General features: G+C 45.3%; 1 protein-coding gene across 1 annotated transcript in view; it reads right to left on the bottom strand.

Moving 5' to 3' along the window:
- LOC149346319 (sodium-coupled monocarboxylate transporter 2-like) overlaps positions 1–19203 on the bottom strand; it is a 95515-nt gene that overhangs the window by 68041 nt on the left and 8271 nt on the right. Inside the window, exons 2-6 of the mRNA XM_089586369.1 lie at positions 14988–15053; positions 11107–11158; positions 8672–8739; positions 4950–5107; positions 2412–2552 (exon numbers count right to left, since the gene is read on the bottom strand). Of these exons, the coding sequence (XP_089442495.1) occupies positions 2412–2552; positions 4950–5107; positions 8672–8739; positions 11107–11158; positions 14988–15053 (485 nt within the window). The remainder of the gene's footprint in view (positions 1–2411; positions 2553–4949; positions 5108–8671; positions 8740–11106; positions 11159–14987; positions 15054–19203) is intronic.

A 19203-nucleotide genomic window follows, 5' to 3' on the forward strand; every position in this document is an offset into this window, starting at 1 on the left:
GACAAGGTCGTACTCGCCTTGGATTTGAAGGGTGCATTCGACAACGTTACCCACGAGATCATTCTCACCCACCTCTCTCTAACTAACTGCGGCAGAAATGCCTTTCAATACATTCGGCAATATTTAACCGACAGACAATCTTACATTCGGATCCAGGATAAAGAACATGGCCCTTTTCATTTAGGAACCAGGAGTACACCCCAGGGCGCGATACTCTCTCACCTCTTATTCAATTTGGCTATGATGCGCCTACCGGCCCAGCTGGGCGCTGTCGCCGGTGTGCAGCATGCGCTGTATGCTGATGACATCACCCTGTGGGCCACGCAGGGTTCCCTTGCAGACATTGAGGCTAACCTGCAGGAGGCGGCGACCATAGTGGACCGTTATGCTCGCCGCTGCGGCCTCCAAAGCTCCACCCAAAATTCTGAATTTGTGCACATACGCCCCTCACCAAAGTGCACGGCCAAAATTTCATTGTCTCTCGAGACAGGTCCAATCCCTGAAAATATCGAAGTCCGGGTACTGGGGCTCTTTTACATCAAGACAGACGGTCAGAAACAACATTGGCCAAACTCCGTCAGGTGGCGGACCAGGTGGGCCGCTTGGTCCGCCGGGTTTCTAACAAGCGCGGGGGGTTACGATGTAAGGACGCCTTGCGGCTGGCGCATGCATTTGTAACCAGTCGAATTCTATATTCGACACCATACCTCCACCTGCGGAAGCAAGACGAGGATTCACTCGAAGTCATCCTCCGCAAATGTATTACCCGGGCTCTAGGCCTCCCCGTGACCACCTCCAACAAGCGCCTCCTGGGGCTAGGCATGGTGAACACATTTCGGGAGCTCCGGGAAGCCCACTTGACTAACCAATACACACGTCTCTCAAAGACATCGTCGGCTCGCCGCCTCCTTGCCCGACTACACATCCAACATACCACTCTCATGGAAGAGCGCGTACGTATTCCATCCCAGTGGAGATGCGCCCTCCACGTGCGCCCTCTTCTCGCGAACATGAACCGTGAGGACCATAATGGCCGGCGCCTGGCGCGGGCGGAAGCCCTGGCCCGCCACTATGGATCGAAACCCGGCGTATTCTACGTGGATGCCTCAGGCCCCCACCATGGGGGATGGTACACAGCCGCAGTCGTCCACCAATCTAAAACAGTGAACGGCCTTACTTTCCGAGCCCGTGACATCACACACGCGGAGGAGGTCGCCATTGCGTTGGCTGCATCTGATTCCAATTCAAAAACAGTTATTTCCGACTCGCGAGGGGCATGTCGGAACGTCGAGCAGGGCTGGGTACCGTATCTAGCCTACCGCATTCTTCAAAACAGCGTCTACACCGGTGACCCCGCGCACCAGCGTATCGTTTGGCCTCCCGCTCACAAGGGCCTTGAGGGAAATGAGGCAGCTGACGCCGCCGCCCGCGCGCTCTCTCACCGGACATTCCTCTCCGACCCAGACGATCAGGAACTCTAATTCACTCTAGCTTACTCCTTCAAAGACATTGTTTTATTTCATCAGTCTGGCCACGGTCTTTATCCTCGCCCGTGTAAAGGTCTCTCAAAGGCGGAGGAGCGGCTTCTGCTCCGCCTGTATACTAATACTTTGCTGTGCCCGGCAGCTCTGAAACACTTCGACCCTTCTTTCTCGGAAGCTGTCCGCACTGTGCGGAGAAGTCTTCGGACATCTACCACATGGTGTGGGCCTGCCCCTCCAACCCTGCTATCCCCCCTCACCCCAACCCAACCCGGGAGGACTGGGAGGCGACCCTGCTCGGCTGCTCTGACCTGCAGGCCCAACGGGCCTTGGTCGCGCGAGCCTGGGCGGCGGCCGATCCCACTGGGGTCCCGAACTAGGGACCTCCACCTAGTATTTGTAAGGGCTGGCCCCCTCTGGGTCAGCTCATGCATAACCTCCTGTATTATACCTGTTCATAAATGTTTTCCACCACCACACCGCTTTCTCTCTGGCTTCTTTCGCTCCCACCTTCCTCCCTTCCCTTACAGTGCGGTTCAGGTGTCAGCCGATATATGTGAGACAGATACTGCGCCATTTCCTTTCCTCAAAAAACCAAACAAATCCAAACCATCGTGCTCGTCAGGCAAGCCGACATCGACCTAAATCGCGTGAACAAACTAGCCCTCTAAAACTGTTTGCGTTTTCTTCGGGCCCAAATTTCGGCAAGAAATTGCTGCAGCCAAACGGCATAGTTCCATTGCTGAATTTTGTCTTGTAAGTTCACTCTAAATGCTCGGACGCGTCAAGGTACTTGAATAGTCCTGCGAGATTACTTTTCACTCAGACTCAACTTACCTGCGCTCATCAACGCTGGTTAATAAGGAAGTGTTTAATAAGGAAGGAAGTAAAAAGGAAGTATTTAATAATGAAGACCAAAATGTTAAGCACCTTTGGGCATCCTTCAGAGTTCGAGATGCCAGGAGTCTCTGGGCGACCATTTGGTCCAGGCACATCCGGTGCATTGATAATGCCGATGCTCCCCAAAAGCAGGCCCAAACATTTTCGTCACTAGTCAAGTCGAAGCTGAGACTGCGAAGAATTAAAAAAAAATGAGGCGGTATCATTTTGAGACCTTTTAAGTGTTTAATTTGATTGTCGGTACTAAAGTAGATATTAACAGCGCCACGAAAAGCATAAATTTTTATTATCTTGAAATCAATTTTTTAATATTTGTTACCGTATAAGTTTTGCGAAAGCTTGACAACAAAGACGTGAAATTTCTAAATTCTAATCTGAATCTGGAAAGAAGGCAAAATTAGTGCGATTTGCGAGCTTTACCCTTTCATTCATCCGTTAGTTATATGGAAAGAAAGTATTTTACTCGAAATGACTGCTACAAAATCAGCTATACATTTTTCGCAAAACATCCCTGGCGAACACTTGGACCTTCTCACAAAGTTGCAAAATAGTCCCTTAAACCAATATCTCATTTTCAACCCCACGTCTCTGGACCAACTCGGTCCCTTCTTCACGGCGTCACTAGAAGAAGGTTGGTTGGTTTATGGGGTTTAACGTCCCAAAGCGACTAAGGCTATGAGGGATGCCGTAGTGGAGGGCGCTGGAAATTTCGACCACCTGGGGTTCTTTTAACGTGCGCTCACATCGCACAGTACACGGGCCTCTAGAAAGGGACTGAGGTGGTCTAGAAACGTTGGGTTGGTATTAAATTATTGGTTAGTGTATTTCTCAACATTAATGTCCAAACCAACAAGAAGTATTTCCGTCAAAGATGTTCACGTAGATATCACTAAGCGTTTGGTTATTTTTTTTAATACTGTGACCGTAAAATACTTGAAAATTCGAGGGGCACTTATGCTGCGGTTTAAGTCTATGACACGGTGGCGTTAATTAGTCCCTTCCACTACCTGCGGTAATCTTTGCATATTACTTCGTGGACACAGATGCAGGTAACGCACTGAGAAATTGAAGACAGCGGGCACTTTATTACTTTATACTGCTCGCGCGCCATGTGTTCGCGCAGCGGCGCTCGTCAGATCGTAGCGGTTTTCTGGCGTACGCCGAATGCCGGCGTCACTATGCCACGTGAAGTAAAGATGATATCAACCACCAATGTGCACTTGCCTACTCGCCTAATTTCTAATTCCGTGATTAGAACTTCTTAAATTCATAATCATCATCAACATGAAAAAACCTACTGCAGGACAAAACCTCTCCCATGTATCACCAATTAACCCCGTCCTTCGCCAGTTGCGGCCACCGTATTCCCGCAAACTTTTTAATCACATCCGCCCACCTAACTTTTTGGCGCCCCCTGCTACGCTTGCCTTCCCTTGGAATCCACTCCGTTACCCTAAAGGACCAACGGTTATCTTGCATTCGCATTACATGCCCTGTCCAAGCCCATTTCTTCCTCTTGATTTCGGCTGCAATATCATTAACCCGCGTTTGTTCTCTCACCCACCCTGCTGTCTTCATTTTCATTTCCATAGCTGGTTGTGCTGTCCTGAACTTAAGCTGAACCCTCTTCGTTAGCCTCGACAATATTGCCCCATAAGTGACTACTGTAAGATACAGCTTTTATATATTTGTATCTTGACGAATGTCTGTAAAGTGCCAATCATCACCTGAGAGAACTTGCCAAATGCACTCCACCCATTCTTATTTTAGTTGTTTCACTCTCTTGATCCGGATCTGCTGTGACTACCTTCCCTCGCTACCTTCATCTCGCTACCATTTTTAGACTGCTGTTCCGTCCCGAGACTGCAGACCGTTACTTTGATTTCCTGCACATTAAATTTTAAACCCACAGTACTTCTCTGCCTGTCTATATAATTGATCGTGTTTTGGAATCCATCACCTCATTGACTTAGCAGTGCAGTATCAGGCAATCGCAGATTACTAAAGCATTCTTCATTAACTGTTATCACCGGCTGTACCCAATCCAGACCTCTGAATACCTCCTGTACGCAGGCGTTGAATAGATCGTGCTTTCGTTCCTGAAATCTTTTCTTATTGGAATTTATTGCGTGCTTTATGAAGTACTATGACGGCTGTGCAGCCAATACTTTTACATACTGCTCTTTCACACCCTGATTCCGAAAATTTTGGATGACTGCTGATGTTTCGACTGAGTCAAATGCTTCCTCGTTATCTATCAAGGCTATATTTAGAGGTTGGTTGTATTCAGCACATTTTTCCATCATCTCATAGATAGCGTGAATATGGTCTATTGTCGACTACGCTATACTAATATCTTCCTTAACATATGTACTAATGACTAATGTACAATTTACACGTGTAATAATTGGCATATATTCGTAAGAGACCACTTTACCTGAGAAACAACCGGACATAAATATTAAACTTTCTGGTACCCACGTCGTAGAAGATTGTAAGGAAAGTGAAAGAAGAAATGACAATGCCCTGATTTCGGGATGGGTACTATTGTTGATTGTGAATACTTACTCTCCAATGTACTCTTTTATATTAAGATCGCCGAGTGGCTGAACCGTGGAATTGGAAGAAAACGAGTCCACAAGAATCTTCCCAACAAAAGTGGTCGGAGCGATCAGTATGGCGAGGAACTGCATGCAGTCCGTCCACACCACACCTCGGAGTCCTCCCTGATAGAATGAAATAATTGTTATCGTTAGTATTCTTTTTCACAACATGAATTGTTTGTTGTAATGGAACAGGCAAGTAGGATTGTGGTCAGTTATGGACCTCGCATGATCGCCCTTATAACGCGTTGTAAGTGAAACCCAAATGAAGGAGAAACTTTTTTTCCAACGATGGTTTGGTTTATGGTTTAGTTTATGGGGCTTAACGTCCCAAAGTGACTCAGGCTATGAGAGATGCCATAGTGAAGGACTCATTCCCCGGATCTGGAAAGGGAAAGTCGCGACGAAGAGAAAAATTGAAGAAATATTTGGTAATAATAATCCGTAGGCTACAGTGAGTTACTCTATGAGCATAGCCAGTCCTTCAGAATGGTTTCCAATAGTTAAAATTAGTTTAAAACACTTTTACATGCGCGAGTTGTTGATGATAGGTGTGTATAGAGATATAGTGATGGCAAAAAATGCTTTTAGACCATTAACCCGGCTCTTTTTTGAAGAATGGGCAGTGACTGCTCTAGAACAACTCCTTGGAATTTTTTCTGACTTTATGCGAGGTCCGCATTTTGTAGCTTAACCTGAAAATCCTTCATGCTGAAGTATGTCTGCGAAATGTGTTCTCAGTTCAAGGTAAACCCTGTAGTTTTGATGGCGCCATACTACAGTGGCACCTATTCTGGCGCCGTTGTTCAGCCCGGATGAAGCTCTTTGTTCAAATTAATCGCTTTTTCTTTACGCAAACGTGAATCCCCCCGATAAAAAACAGATTGCTCCCTGATATCAGGCACACTGCATGATGCTGCAGCAGCCATTCCGGTCTTTTCGCCACTTTCAACTGATTCTCGTCCTCTAAGAGGTAGCACTGCCTCAAAACAAATAATTTGTATTAGAGCCACCTGAAAAACTTTATCTAGACCGCCGCTGAGGCTCAACGGTTATGGTACTTGACTGCTGACCCGAAAGACGTGGGTTCGATCTCGGCCGCTGCGGTAAATGGAGGTGAAATTGTAGAGGTCCGTGCACGTTAAGGAACTTCAGGTGGCCGAAATTACCGGAGCCGTTCACTACAGCGTCGTTCATATATATATATATATATATATATGTGTATATATATATATATATATATATATATATATATATATATATATATAAAACTTGCTCGACTGCTAACAACATAAGTAAAGAGTTGAAGTACACTTCTTAAAGAAACATTTATTTACCGACGGTTTCGGACGGTAGACCGTCCTTCATCAGGGTAAGGTTGTTTGTGAACAAAAACGATCCACTTGCTCACGGCACCGCACACAGATGGAGAGGGGCAGACGCTCTCCCTTGAGGAAACAAAACAAAACACGAAAAGCAAGACAGTGGCGGACAAGGGTGTTCCTGCCGATTAAGGGGAAAATGAGGGCTGCAATGCGAGCACACAAAAAAAGAAAAGAACGAATTCAAGAAAGGGGAAAAGAGGGGGTGGGGGAAGGGAAGGAGGCAAAAGGTTGTAGCGGAAAGGTGGTAGCGCTACAACCTTTTGCCTCCTTCCCTTCCCCCACCCCCTCTTTTCCCCTTTCTTGAATTCGTTCTTTTCTTTTTGTGTGTGCTCGCATTGCAGCCCTCATTTTCCCCTTAATCGGCAGGAACACCCTTGTCCGCCACTGTCTTGCTTTTCGTGTTTTGTTTTGTTTCCTCAAGGGAGAGCGTCTGCCCCTCTCCATCTGTGTGCGGTGCCGTGAGCAAGTGGATCGTTTTTGTTCACAAACAACCTTACCCTGATGAAGGACGGTCCACCGTCCGAAACCGTCGGTAAATAAATGTTTCTTTAAGAAGTGTACTTCAACTCTTTACTTATATATATATATATATATATATATATATATATATATATATATATATATATATATATATATATATATATATATATATATATATATATATAGCGAAATATACGCTTCGTTAAAGGGAACATATTTATTCGACTCGACGTTTCGATCGGAAGACCGATCTTCAGGAGTGATTTTACATTGTTAATGCATCCCCTTTGATAGGGGTGGGCACAGAACAGGTAAGTGGGATACTTAAAGCACATCGCAGAAAAATACGCATAAAAAATTATTAGAGGCAGTGCGACCCACACAACAAAAAAAAGAGAGAGAGTGCGAGGAACAGGTACTCAGTAAGAAAATACAACGTCTAGAGGCGGCCTCTGCTTTGTTAAGCACCACAGGCTTGCTTATTGACAGGCGTGTCCAGCTCGGAGGTGCTCTACAGGTGCGTGGCCGTTCAACAACTTTCGTAGAAAAATGCGAAAACTTGTTCCTTTTCCCGGCCGCGAGGGCAAGAAAAAATAAAAAAATAAAAAAAAATCTGACCCACCAACAGAGAGAGCAGAGAACAGAAAAAAAAGAAAACGAGAAAATGAAAAGAGCAACGAAACCTCGACAAAAAAGTGAAATAGGTAAAAGAAAACCTTTAAAGTAGTGCTTTTTCTTCGCACCCAGCAATAATGCACCAACGCCCGGTTGAGGTGATGTATTGGAAGAAATGTAAAAAAATGTAAGCCTACTAGTAAAATTAAAATGAAAAAAGAAAAGAGAAATTGTGTGGCATTCGCGGGACCACAAGGTGAGCACACCCGGGGGGGGGGGGGAAACGGCACAAGCGTGGCACAGGCGTGGCACAGGTGCGGCATAGAGAAAGGGGTATGACCTCAGACGACCTAAAAGGGGTGCTTTGTTTAATTTCGTAGGCGTCTGACCTCGGAAGAGAGGTGAGGGTGCCGTAAGTTTCATTAATGCCATTTTGCACTGTGTTAAATTTAAAAATCAAATATGATTCTGGTGGCTCACTCTGTAGTATTGTTACTTTAAGTTTGTCAAACTCGTGGCCTTTCTCGCGGAGGTGTTTCAAAAGAGGGAGGTTGGGGAGGGATTGGGTATGTGAGCGGTGGTTATTAAATCTCAATCGGAAGGGATTGTCTGTTTGGCCTTTGTATTGCATTCGACAGTCGCCGCACTCGAGCATGTAAACCACGTTGCTGGAATCGCAATTTACGTCTTCTCGGATAGAATGTTTGAAATTTGAATGGTTGCTTTTAGCCACTGCCTCTAATAATTTTTGTGCGTATTTTTCTGCTATGTGCTTTGTGTTTCCCACTTACCTGTTCTGTGCCCACCCCTATAAAAGGGGATGCATTAACAATGTAAAATCACTCCTGAAGAGAAGACGATCGGTCTTCCGATCGAAACGTCGAGTCGAATAAATATGTTTCCTTTAACGAAGCGTATCTTCGCTATATATTCTTGTAAGCAGTCACGTACTTCATGCTTTCGCAACCGATATATATATATATATATATATATATATATATATATATATATATATATATATATATATATATATATACTATAAAAGCAGTTACACGTACACATGTTTACATTTGACTGAGACTGAGAGGTCAAGGTCTTAGAAATAGCAGTAGTGACAGATAAGCTTGTGGCATGTAACCATTTTTCTCACAGAAGCAGGAAAGAAATTTATAGCAGGAAAAAACGTCAAAGCAAATACATCACCTACCAGTGCTGTGTAGAGCGTCCCCGCTAAGCCTATTGCAATGTTGCTCCAGAACAAGGGAGCTTTGAAGACTGAAAAATAGAAAACCAATTGGCCAGTCTTAAAAACAATGAGCTCAAGGTATGAAGCCTGCTTGCGTTGGCTTTTTTTCTCGGGATATCCTCATTGCGGTGACACTATAAACATTATTATTATTCTTATTGTTTTGTTTTAAATTCTGTGGGCTGTTTTCAGCCGCCAGTCTGCAGTCCAGGCATTGTTTCGTGTTTTCCACGGAGGGTGAGTTATGTGGGATATGGCTCTTTGATGCTGCTGGTTTGCGATACTGCGCCCTTTGTGGCGTTCCGCGAAGATGCAGTCCAGTTATCCGGAATGCCTTAGCCATGCATAAGGAGCGTCTCGCTGAGAAGGCAGCTGTATTTTCTGACGGATGAATCACCCGATTGGTCATGCTTACCCGGTGTGCTATCGACAGCAGAGTTTTTTCACTATTACCTAGAGAGAAAGCAGGCGGTGCTACACTTCATCTATTTCATCCATCATGGAGAGGCACAAAAAATGGCTGAGGCTTGGCTAAGGATAAGCATAGTCAGATGCGAAGCATATGATGGCTAGGCTTGGTAATACATGGCTTTCCTTGGCTGACGTTCATCCCGCTCTTCATCGGTCTCTGTGGCACGCTGAAGCTTTCGCTTCTCGTTCAAATCAGCCCTGCTTCTAGGCGGCATCCCAACAACTGGCCGCCTCGTAAGTGCCCGGAGAGCGAGGCAAGCTCAGCTTTATACCGCTGCTGTAGCGTCACGTGGTCAGCTGCAGCGCCTCTGATGTGGAGCCTCCACCGCCGCGGCCGACCGCGCGAGCCGGCAGCCCATCTCTCCTCTGCTGTGACGTCATGTTGTCACGTGGTCAGCCGCCGCGCCTCTGATGTGGAGCCTCCACCGCCGCGGCCGACCGCGCGAGCCGGCAGCCCATCTCTCCTCTGCTGTGACGTCATGTTGTCACGTGGTGTCACGTGGTCACGCTCAAGGTCAATGGTAGCTCCACCGCCGCGCTCGACGGGGTGTAGTGTAGCTCTAGTAATATGCTTCGCATAAAATGCCGAGATGAAGTCTCGTATTTGGAGTGACTATCATTGGGCATGAAATGTGGACTCTGCCGCAAGAATAGGACTCATCTCGAGGAAAACCTCGACGAACTGCTGCGAAAGTTTCCATACCAGCCAATCGCGGAACTTTAACTTGCTTTTAGCTTATTCACGGAGGGTGAAGTGCAGTATGGGAATAATTTATTCGGCCCATAGAGGAGACCTTTGCGGTGCAGATACGGATTCCTTGGCGGAATCAAGGTTTTCGGCCCAACGTTAGTAAGTACAAATAAGAAACATTGTCTTCCCGGAATTCCATCTCTGGACGATCCGCTCTTGAATGAAACTCGCATACGGAGCTTCACCAGCTTTCTCTCTGATGAATGTCCAGAAAAACCACAATACACAGTGAGGCCACATTGCCATTCGCACTGTCTGTAAATTCAGGAGTTTTACGTGAACAGTGTGTTACACTGAGTCACGCCGTAAATAGGCACCTCCTGAAAAGCTTACTGTTGACTCCGCTCCAGCGTGACTATTTATCTAAATCGCCTAGCGCGCTTTCGCCTTCTGCTAGAAGTGCCGCAACTGTAAAGCGAAACTGACAAGTGCTGCAGTCAATAGGTAGAGACACCTGCAGCAGTATTCAGAAAGAGTTAAGGACATTCAGTAGAAATGCGCGGCTATATGGCTATAAAACACACGTTACATTGTCTAAACTAAACTGGTTGGAGCGTTCGAAATTAGGCTTGGTTTAATACGAAGGTCATATTCCGTGTGGTGTGTATTCCCGGTGCAAACAATTGCCTCATGTTGTACAGTCACGAGTAAAAAATATTAGCACAAGTGATCGATCACTGGCGGAAAATAAGTCGCCACCTGCGGCGCTTCTGTTTACGAAATCGCCAATAACGAGAATGGCAGACCTTCTCCAATCGTCAGTTTTGCGAAAGGTTCAGCTGGAAGCCATCGAATGCAAGGAAATAAACTATTGCTTTGGCTTTTCAGCCAAAGCAATACTTTTTTTTACTTTTTTAAACACACTAAAAGATTTTGGCTCGGGACTATCGCGGGATACGCCTAGGGAACTTTTTACAAGGAGTAGTTCATGACAATCAAGTGTTGACTTGTGAACTTTCATTATTTTAGGTTGTTAATAAAAAAATATTGAACAGCTACCTGAGCTCACCTTGTTGTAGGTTTTATTTAGTTAGTTGACAAGTCTAATTGTAAGCGGAAGTTGTAACGTCGCAGAGAATTTCATTTCTCCAATGTATTTCGGATGAACGATTTGGCATTTGGTTGCATTTTGTTGCCACTATGGAGAAAGGTATTACTGCATGCTATACTGTACCGGTGACAAGTGTGAGTGATGCCGCAAAAATGGAGATAGCTGCCACGCTTTGCTGCAGAGAACAAAGAAAACGCAGATATGTAAAAAAATGAAAACACATGAAAGAACGTTGCACAAATGCTGCAATGTTACGCTGAAAAATATAACATCACATGTAAGCAGGAGTCTGTCGCGTGTTTACGTCAACAAATAAGCTTTAAGCTGTGCCGACGTGCACTTCGGCGCATATACTTGAGGACGTGCGAACGGCACCTAGCAGCCAGGTACTGTATTATAAAAATAGGTGACGTCTAGGCGATGCCTAGCCTGGTTTCGAGATAACCCAAGGACTTCGCCAGGCTCGCTGAGGACTATCTATTGCTACCATACACGCCCCACGGGAGAATATAAATAGATTGGTCGTCATGTTTTCTGTCCAACCTACGTCGGTGGTTCACGGAGGTCTTCGATGGCGCTTCCAACACCCGATAAATTTAGCGGTGGCACTCTGGCGCAGCTGTACATGCTGTCAACCCAGAGGCACTGGCGCATACGTTACATTATCATCAATTATTATCAACCCGATTGCGCCCATTGCAGGGAAATGCCTCTCTTACATCTGTCCAATTAACTCTGTCCTGTGCCGATCGATTCATTACGAGGTTGTGGCCAAGTACTACACCAATGTGGCCAAATCCTGTTCTGGTGAGGGGGTGCGTTGTCTGTTCTGGTCACCGAGATCAGGCCCGGTTAAGCAATTTCACCGAAAAGTAATTTTTTTTCCCGTGAAAAACTGCGCGGCACTGGGATTCAAACCTCGGCCCATTTGCACGCGAGGAGGATGCTCCGTCTCTACACTATCGCTAGCCAACGTTACGACGCGGATCAACTTGGCGCGCCGTCAAGCTCCTGAAGCTTTTGCTAGAGGGCGCCACCGCGCCCGCTAAATTTAGCATAGCACTGTAACTCTTTCGCAGCTGTACGAGTTGCCCGACCAAGCGTTATGGCACGCATCAACTTGGCGAGGCTACGAGCTCTTAAGCTATCGCCTAGAAGTTGCTCTTGGCTTTGAGCTCGCGTAAACGCTCTTCTGGCTGCGCGTGCCGGGAAACTTTCCATATCCGAGTGAGTAGCGGCTTTCGCTGAGTACCGACAATCTCGGGTAATGCAGCATCTTGCTTGTACCGGAGCTCGAACCACTCTTCTCTTTAGGCTGCTCACGTTAAAAAGAAAATTAGTACTACCGCTGTAAGTTAGTATTGATTTATTGGGATTTAAGGTCCCAAAGCAACTCAGGCTATGAGGGACCCCGTAGTGAAGGGCTCCGGCAATTTCGACCACCTGGGGTTCATTAAAGTGCACTGACAACGCATAGTGCGCGGGCCTCTAGAATTTCGCCTTCATCGAAATTCAGCCGCCCCGGCTGGGATTGAACGCGCGTCTTTGGGATCAGCAGCCGAGTGCCGTAACCGACTGCCGTAACCGAGTGCCGTAACCACCGCGGCGGGGCGCTATAAGTTAGTAATATTAGAAAATATTACTATAAGTTAGTAATATTTGCATCGCCCAGAAAAATAAAATAATGTGAGGTGGTTGCAGATAATTGATCACAACAGAGGTCAGAAGAAATGTTCAAATCTAAGTATGATAGCCTCACTCTTATTGAATGCTAAGTGATGTTCAATTTTTGGCGCTGGGCACATTTATTGCATAGTGTTGAACGCTATAGTGTGACCCCTAACGTTGAAAATACGGGTACGTAGAGGCATCTCTAATATTCATGCATCTATGTTTGCTCCAATGCCCACTAGACACCAGCTTTGGGCGGCGGGCAGGCGGAACTTACCTATATTAGAGGCGGCACTTTTTTTTTGCTGCCATTTGTTGGTCTTCAGTAATCGGGCGTGAATGTGATTAGACATATTACGCTGGCTTTTGAGCTCTAACGAGACCTCGACGACAAATTGTCGTGGCTACCACAAATCTGTCGTTGAAATTCTTAATGGAAAATTCAAAACGACCGGAAATTTTGCTGCCGCCGCGGTGGCTTAGTGGTTATGGTGCTCGGCTGCTGACCCGAAAGACGCGGGTTCGATCCCGGCCGCGGCGGTTGAATTTCTTTGGAGGAGAAATTCCAGAGGCCCGTATACTGTGCGATCTCAGTGCACGTTAAAGAATCCCAGGTGGTCGAAATTTCCGGAGCCCTTCACTACGGCGTCTCTCATAGCCTTAGTCGCTTTGGGACGTTAAACCCCATAAACCAAACCAAACCAAATTTTGCTACTGACAGCTACTTTCCCAAAGTTCGTAAAATGCCATTCAGTGTGCAAGAGGTACCACAATCTGTGAAAGCTGCATATTTATGCTCGGGAGTTGTCGCGTATTAACCAAATTATTTTTCCTGGAAACGCAAACGTCCGTTGCTTGCGCTAGCAGCAGATTCATGATTCGTTAAAAATGCATCGGCTTGTTTGGTTTGGTTTGGTTTATGGTGTTTAACGTCGCAAAGCGACTAAGGCTATGAGAGACGCCGTAGTGGAGGGCTCCGGAAATTTCGACCACCTGGGGTTCTTTAACGTGCACTGACATCGCACAGGCTTGTGTCAATGCTCTATAAATCATGATGGAAAAGAAACCTTTAAGTTTCTTTTGAACGAGAATTTATTCAAAGTGAGGAGCTGAAGCATCATTATCTAATTAAATACAAAACCTTGTTTCCTGCCACGTATTCTGAATGGTAGCTATTTTCTAGCGAGAAGACTAGCAGTAGCAGCATGACTTGTTACGCTTAATCGGGTGCAATGGAAAGACATCGGAACACGACATAAAGAAATTTTATGATTATTTAATTGCACTTAATGACGAAATGACTAATTGGTAATTAGTAGTATTTAAGAAGTGGCATGTGGGACTGTGCACTGGTAAATTGGTTTTTGAGGAAAGGAAATGGCGCATTATCTGTCTCACATATCTCGGTGGACACCTGAGCCGCGCCGTAAGGGCAGGGAGGAAGGTGGGAGTGAAAGATGAAAGAGAGAAAGAGGTGCCGTAGTGGAGGTCTTCGGAATAATTTCGACCACCCGGGGATCTTTAACGTGCCCTGGCATCGCACAGCACACGGGCGCCTCTTGCGTTTCGCCTCCATCTAAACGCGGCCGCAGCACTGCGCCTGTACATTAACACTAATTAATCAGTGTACTACTTAAGGTCACATTAACAATCACTAAGCATGCATTAACTAGTATCACTAAATGTGCGTCATGCTTAACTATCATTAACCATCATTAATATTTAGACGTTTCTAGACTTTTCATTATAGATAGTTCCATCACTTGACAGGTGAGTGACAGGACATGATGAATGGCATTAGAACAATGGTAACAGCCAATTAGTCTAACTTTTCTAGTCAGACCACATAAATAAGTAAAACCGAGTAGGAAATTGGTCGCGTTGGGGAATCAAAGCAGGATCTCCGGAGTGCGACGAGCACGCTAACCACTCCGCCATGCCAGCTTGATAGTTTGGAATGAACAAAGGCGCGTCTAGCTAATAGGCGTCTTCGTTCACTCCAGTCTACCTCGATTCCCTTATGGCGAGCTTCAGGTGTCCACCGAGATATGCGAGAGAGATACACTTCCTTTCCTCAAAAGCCAATTTACCGTCGAGCAAGGCGTAAAGCCGAAGGGCCAATGGCGTTTTGTGGACTCCCTGGCAGTGCTGCAAGACGCTGTAGCGTTCCACTCTTAGAGGCGAATCTTAAAATCTTAACCACACATCAGTGACACAGGCAGCTACATTGCGCATAAGGCTTCCGCCTCATCGCACTTTAGGTCAACAAAGTGCCCCCTGAATTTTTCCAACATATTCTGAGAAACAATGCGGACTTTGCTGCATTTACTCACCGTAAGAAATATGTAGATGGCACAGGCAGTCAATGATATAGCACGGTTGAAGCGCAAACGAAGGTACTGCACAAACCGCAAAACAGTACCATAACGCTTAGCACACATATGGGACGTGACATTCTGTGTTCCCTAAGCCAAAGTTCTGCTTTTGTATAACTTATCCTAAGGCTTACACACTGTCATGAGTTTGTGTGTGCCTCTACATATTCCGCAAATAACGATTTTATTTTACCATCATGCAAATACGCTGGTATCATGTGATTTCAAACCTGAACAGCCTTTATCAATGGTTCACAGCCCAACGGATGTACTTCGGGGTTACGATGTATGGCGTGTTATACATCATCAGTGTTGCATATCTATATTTAAGAACACTGTGATCCTGATGCGAGATAACAGCAGGTGGGAACATTGCTCTCCCAAAATACAAAATTATAGGCATGCACAAATAACAAAATGCTTACACACAGAATAATCAAAAAGAATACTGTAGCAAGCTAACAACAAGAATCAGTTTAAATTTCTTTAAAGAAATACAATGACTTCTTTATCACAATTTCATCAGAGAGACTGTTCTAGTCAGTAGTGCTATTTGGAAAAACAAGTGTATTGAAAACAATTAACCCACGAATTCAAAGGTGTTGGTGCAGGAAAATGATGATTAGTAGAATTATAATCAGAGGAGTAAGTAAAAATATGGCAGGGGTTCTGGTTATAATAAATATTAATTAGCTGCAAGAAAAGTTTCAATCCAAATGGACGATTTTTGTCGGAAATAGATGTTCAGCCATTTCTTTTAATTAGGTCACAGATGGATGTTCTCTAAAATGAGATGTATCAAAACCTGACTGCAGTTTTCTGAAGTCTGTCTATGTTAATAATGTTTTCCTTTGTAAAATAATTGCGGATTATCGTTGCGTACCTTACGACGTGTCAAATGATAGTGTTATAGGCAAGGAGCATGCAGCAGGGGTCTCTAACTTGAGCGGGCGTCGTAAGCAAAATGCTTTTGGCGAGAGTTCGCTGAAACACAGTCAACATGCATCGTCTAAGAGAGGTTACTAGATATCTTCGGGAGGGTAGGAGTAACTACGCAAGTAGGTACTTCCACGTGTGCTACTACATGGCTTAGAAGCCATCTCCCCCTCTCCCTGGGCTGTTAACATTTGACAGAGACTTCAGAGTGACAGCAGTGGTCGCGCTTTCAGGCGCGGAATTCGATTTAGTTGGCTCGATACGAGATGGGTGCAGCAACAATTGTGGTAGGCTCTGCAAAAGGAAGACGTGCTACCGCCTCGGGCACTTGAATAAGTCCTCAATGACGACATGCGAATGACACTGCATCCTGTAGTCTTAGACGCTTGATCGAGCTCACGAACAGACGATCCCTTAAGTCCCCTCCTGTGAGTACGAGGAAAGCTTCCTTGTTATCTCTGAGCCCGTATTGTTTTCGCTCTTTTCGTGGTGTCAAGGTTTTCAGGTGAAGAAATTACTGAATCGTTGCACTGTTCTATCAACTACACACAAATACGGCGGGCTGCAACTGACGGCGCGTTCGATGAAACGAAAAACGGCGTATTTCCATGTTAAAAGAAACTATGCGGACGCTTAAGTCACTTTAAGGGCGAAAGGTGTGTTTGCATAGTTTCCTAACAATTTTCGGTCCATCAAATTATACATTCTGGCTGGTACTAGCAGTAGCAGACACCCACTGCGCTTTGATGCTTCTGATGTTTGCATCAATCACATTTTTTTTTCAGATTTCTGATTTCGACTTCTCTTACTTTTTTTGTTGAATGCAAGCACTTAATTCATATACAGTTGAGTCCACCTATAAAGGTCGCAGTTATATCGAGCACTCGCTTATGATGACCAAGGGTAGAGGTACTGTCAAAATATACATTATGTCTAAGGCACTGCGCCTGAGTTAAAACGAACAATCATGGTCACAACACTCGGATATAACGAACAAGGGCTGTGTACACTCACCACGCTGTTGAAAAACTCACGCTTCCCTCTCGAGCGAAAACCGAAAAGTGTCTCACTGCTTACGCGATCCCCCCCACCCCCTTCAGAAAAAAAAATGTGAAATTGTCGGTCCCACAAAAAACAATAAAAAGGCGGCCAAGCGCGACTCGACAGGCTGCGAGGCCAATCAGCCCGTCACTGTATGCTGGCTGGGCAAAGCGTCTTAACTCGAAACAGAAATGGGATAAGCGCGAGAGAAGGGCAGTGTCGAAAACGGAAATACTGCACATGGCCGGTGATTGGTCAGTAACAATAATATTACAGACTTATTCATCACAACGATGAAAAGGACCGAGGAAAAAAGCCAGCAAGGAGTGACGAGCCCTCGGCCCTGACATATACAAAGGCATCAGGGGAACAAATAATACGCAACAGTATGACAATAGCAAAAATAGCACTACAAACTTATGATGCTAACATTGAATCAAAAGGAAAGATGAAAAGATTATAGAACCAGACTAATTTTAGAAGCGCAGGAAATGCTTACAAAGATTACGAATCGGCGTACTAATTACGTCAATATTTTAATGATGTAACGAGGTTAGGTGTTTGGGCAGCTAAAAAGGCAATTTGTTCTAGGAGTAGTTTGTTCTTGGAGTGTTGTCTAGTGTTATATAGCTTCTTGCTCGGTGTTAAGTAGGCCAGTGTCCCCAAATAATCAATATGACGAAGTATCTCCTTCTTATACCGTGAAAGCAGTTGAAAACTATGTCAAAAAATTTCATAATACGTGCGTCTTCACAGTACTGGATCGTATTCTGGTTGAAACTAAGTAGGAATATACATCTTATCGCCTTCTTTTAAAGTAGATAAATTTGATTAAGATTATTTAGACTGGTCCGGCCCCAGGCAATGTGAAAATAATTCAAATGGGATAAAAACAAAGGTTTGTATATGAGGTCCTTAATCCTCGCAGGAACCATTGTTTTCAGGCGATATAGGTGTCCTACGACTCAAGCGAGTTTGGGCAAGATAGTATCTGCTTGATGGTTCCATGAAATTGTATCGTGAAAGACGACTGCAAGTGTTTTAAATTTTTCTACTATCAACGCGACTTGAGGAGATTGACTAACAGTCCCGAGGTATCGCTTGCGAACCCAACCGGTCATGTTGCGTGTGTAGCCTGCATAGTTGGCTCTCCGCCTTCTACGCTGCTTTCGCCTGCTGGCAGCGCGCACACAGCTGACAGCCTGCGTTACCATTCTGCAGAGCTGTTGAGCAGAGAGCAAAAATAAATAAAAAACTGAAATCAAAAAGTACCCTCCAGCTTTCATGGAAAGGGATTGTTACCATCTGGTCTGCAGTTATATGCGACTCCAATTCCGCGCAACGCCTGCGTCAAAAGCCTAGCAGCTACGGCGAGGTGTCGCGTTAAACGCAGCCCGATGCGCTACTCGAGCGCTTTCAACAAGCATGCGCTGCGCTGTGGTAACTGCGCTATGGTAATTTCGTCGCTGCATTCTTGCCGAGGAAAGAATATGAGGATATTGGTTGCTGGTCACTAGTTGCTGTGAACGCTTCAATTGATATTGGTATGACACGTCCCTAAAGCGGTTCTTCCGCACAAACTGTCTCGGTCAGGAGCACATTACCGCGCTTAACCCGGTCTGATAGGATTTACCTCGACGAAACAGGCGTTCATAACAAAGTTTTTAAAGAAATGAACGCCATTGTTTCCTGCCTTCCTGTTTTTGTTGCTCTAATAGGGTAAGTCCATTTACTAGGAACGTCGGATACCAGGAACACAATTCGCGTGAAGATGAGGATTGTTATGAGTGGGCTTGACTGCACATTCCTTTCTTTCGGGTGGTCCTCTTCTCTATCTTCATCCATATGCGATGTCGAAATTTCATACATTGGAGTCTCTTTGGGCATCATTTCTTATTGGATCACTACGAGCATGGGTTTAAGGTCAGTGAAATGGAATGTTATATATTTTTCTTCCACAATGTTGCTATGGAAGGTCAAGTAAATGCAGGGGTTGCGACTTGTTGAGCTGGCATTCTTAGGTGTGGCCAATTTGAGGCCAACTTCGCCTTCCACCAGTTGAGGAAACTTCTTGCCATGCCTTCAGCATTGGTTAAAATCCCTAACCACAACCGGTTAATTCGTGATTGTGCCCTCCGCACGGAAGGTGCCGGGGTGCTCTTGACGTGATGTATAATACTATCTAGGTTGCTGTCTG

Source organism: Amblyomma mixtum, chromosome 4 (assembly GCF_055824585.1).
Source record: "Amblyomma mixtum isolate Tamu chromosome 4, ASM5582458v1, whole genome shotgun sequence".
In the NCBI taxonomy this organism is placed as follows: Eukaryota; Metazoa; Arthropoda; class Arachnida; order Ixodida; family Ixodidae; genus Amblyomma; species Amblyomma mixtum.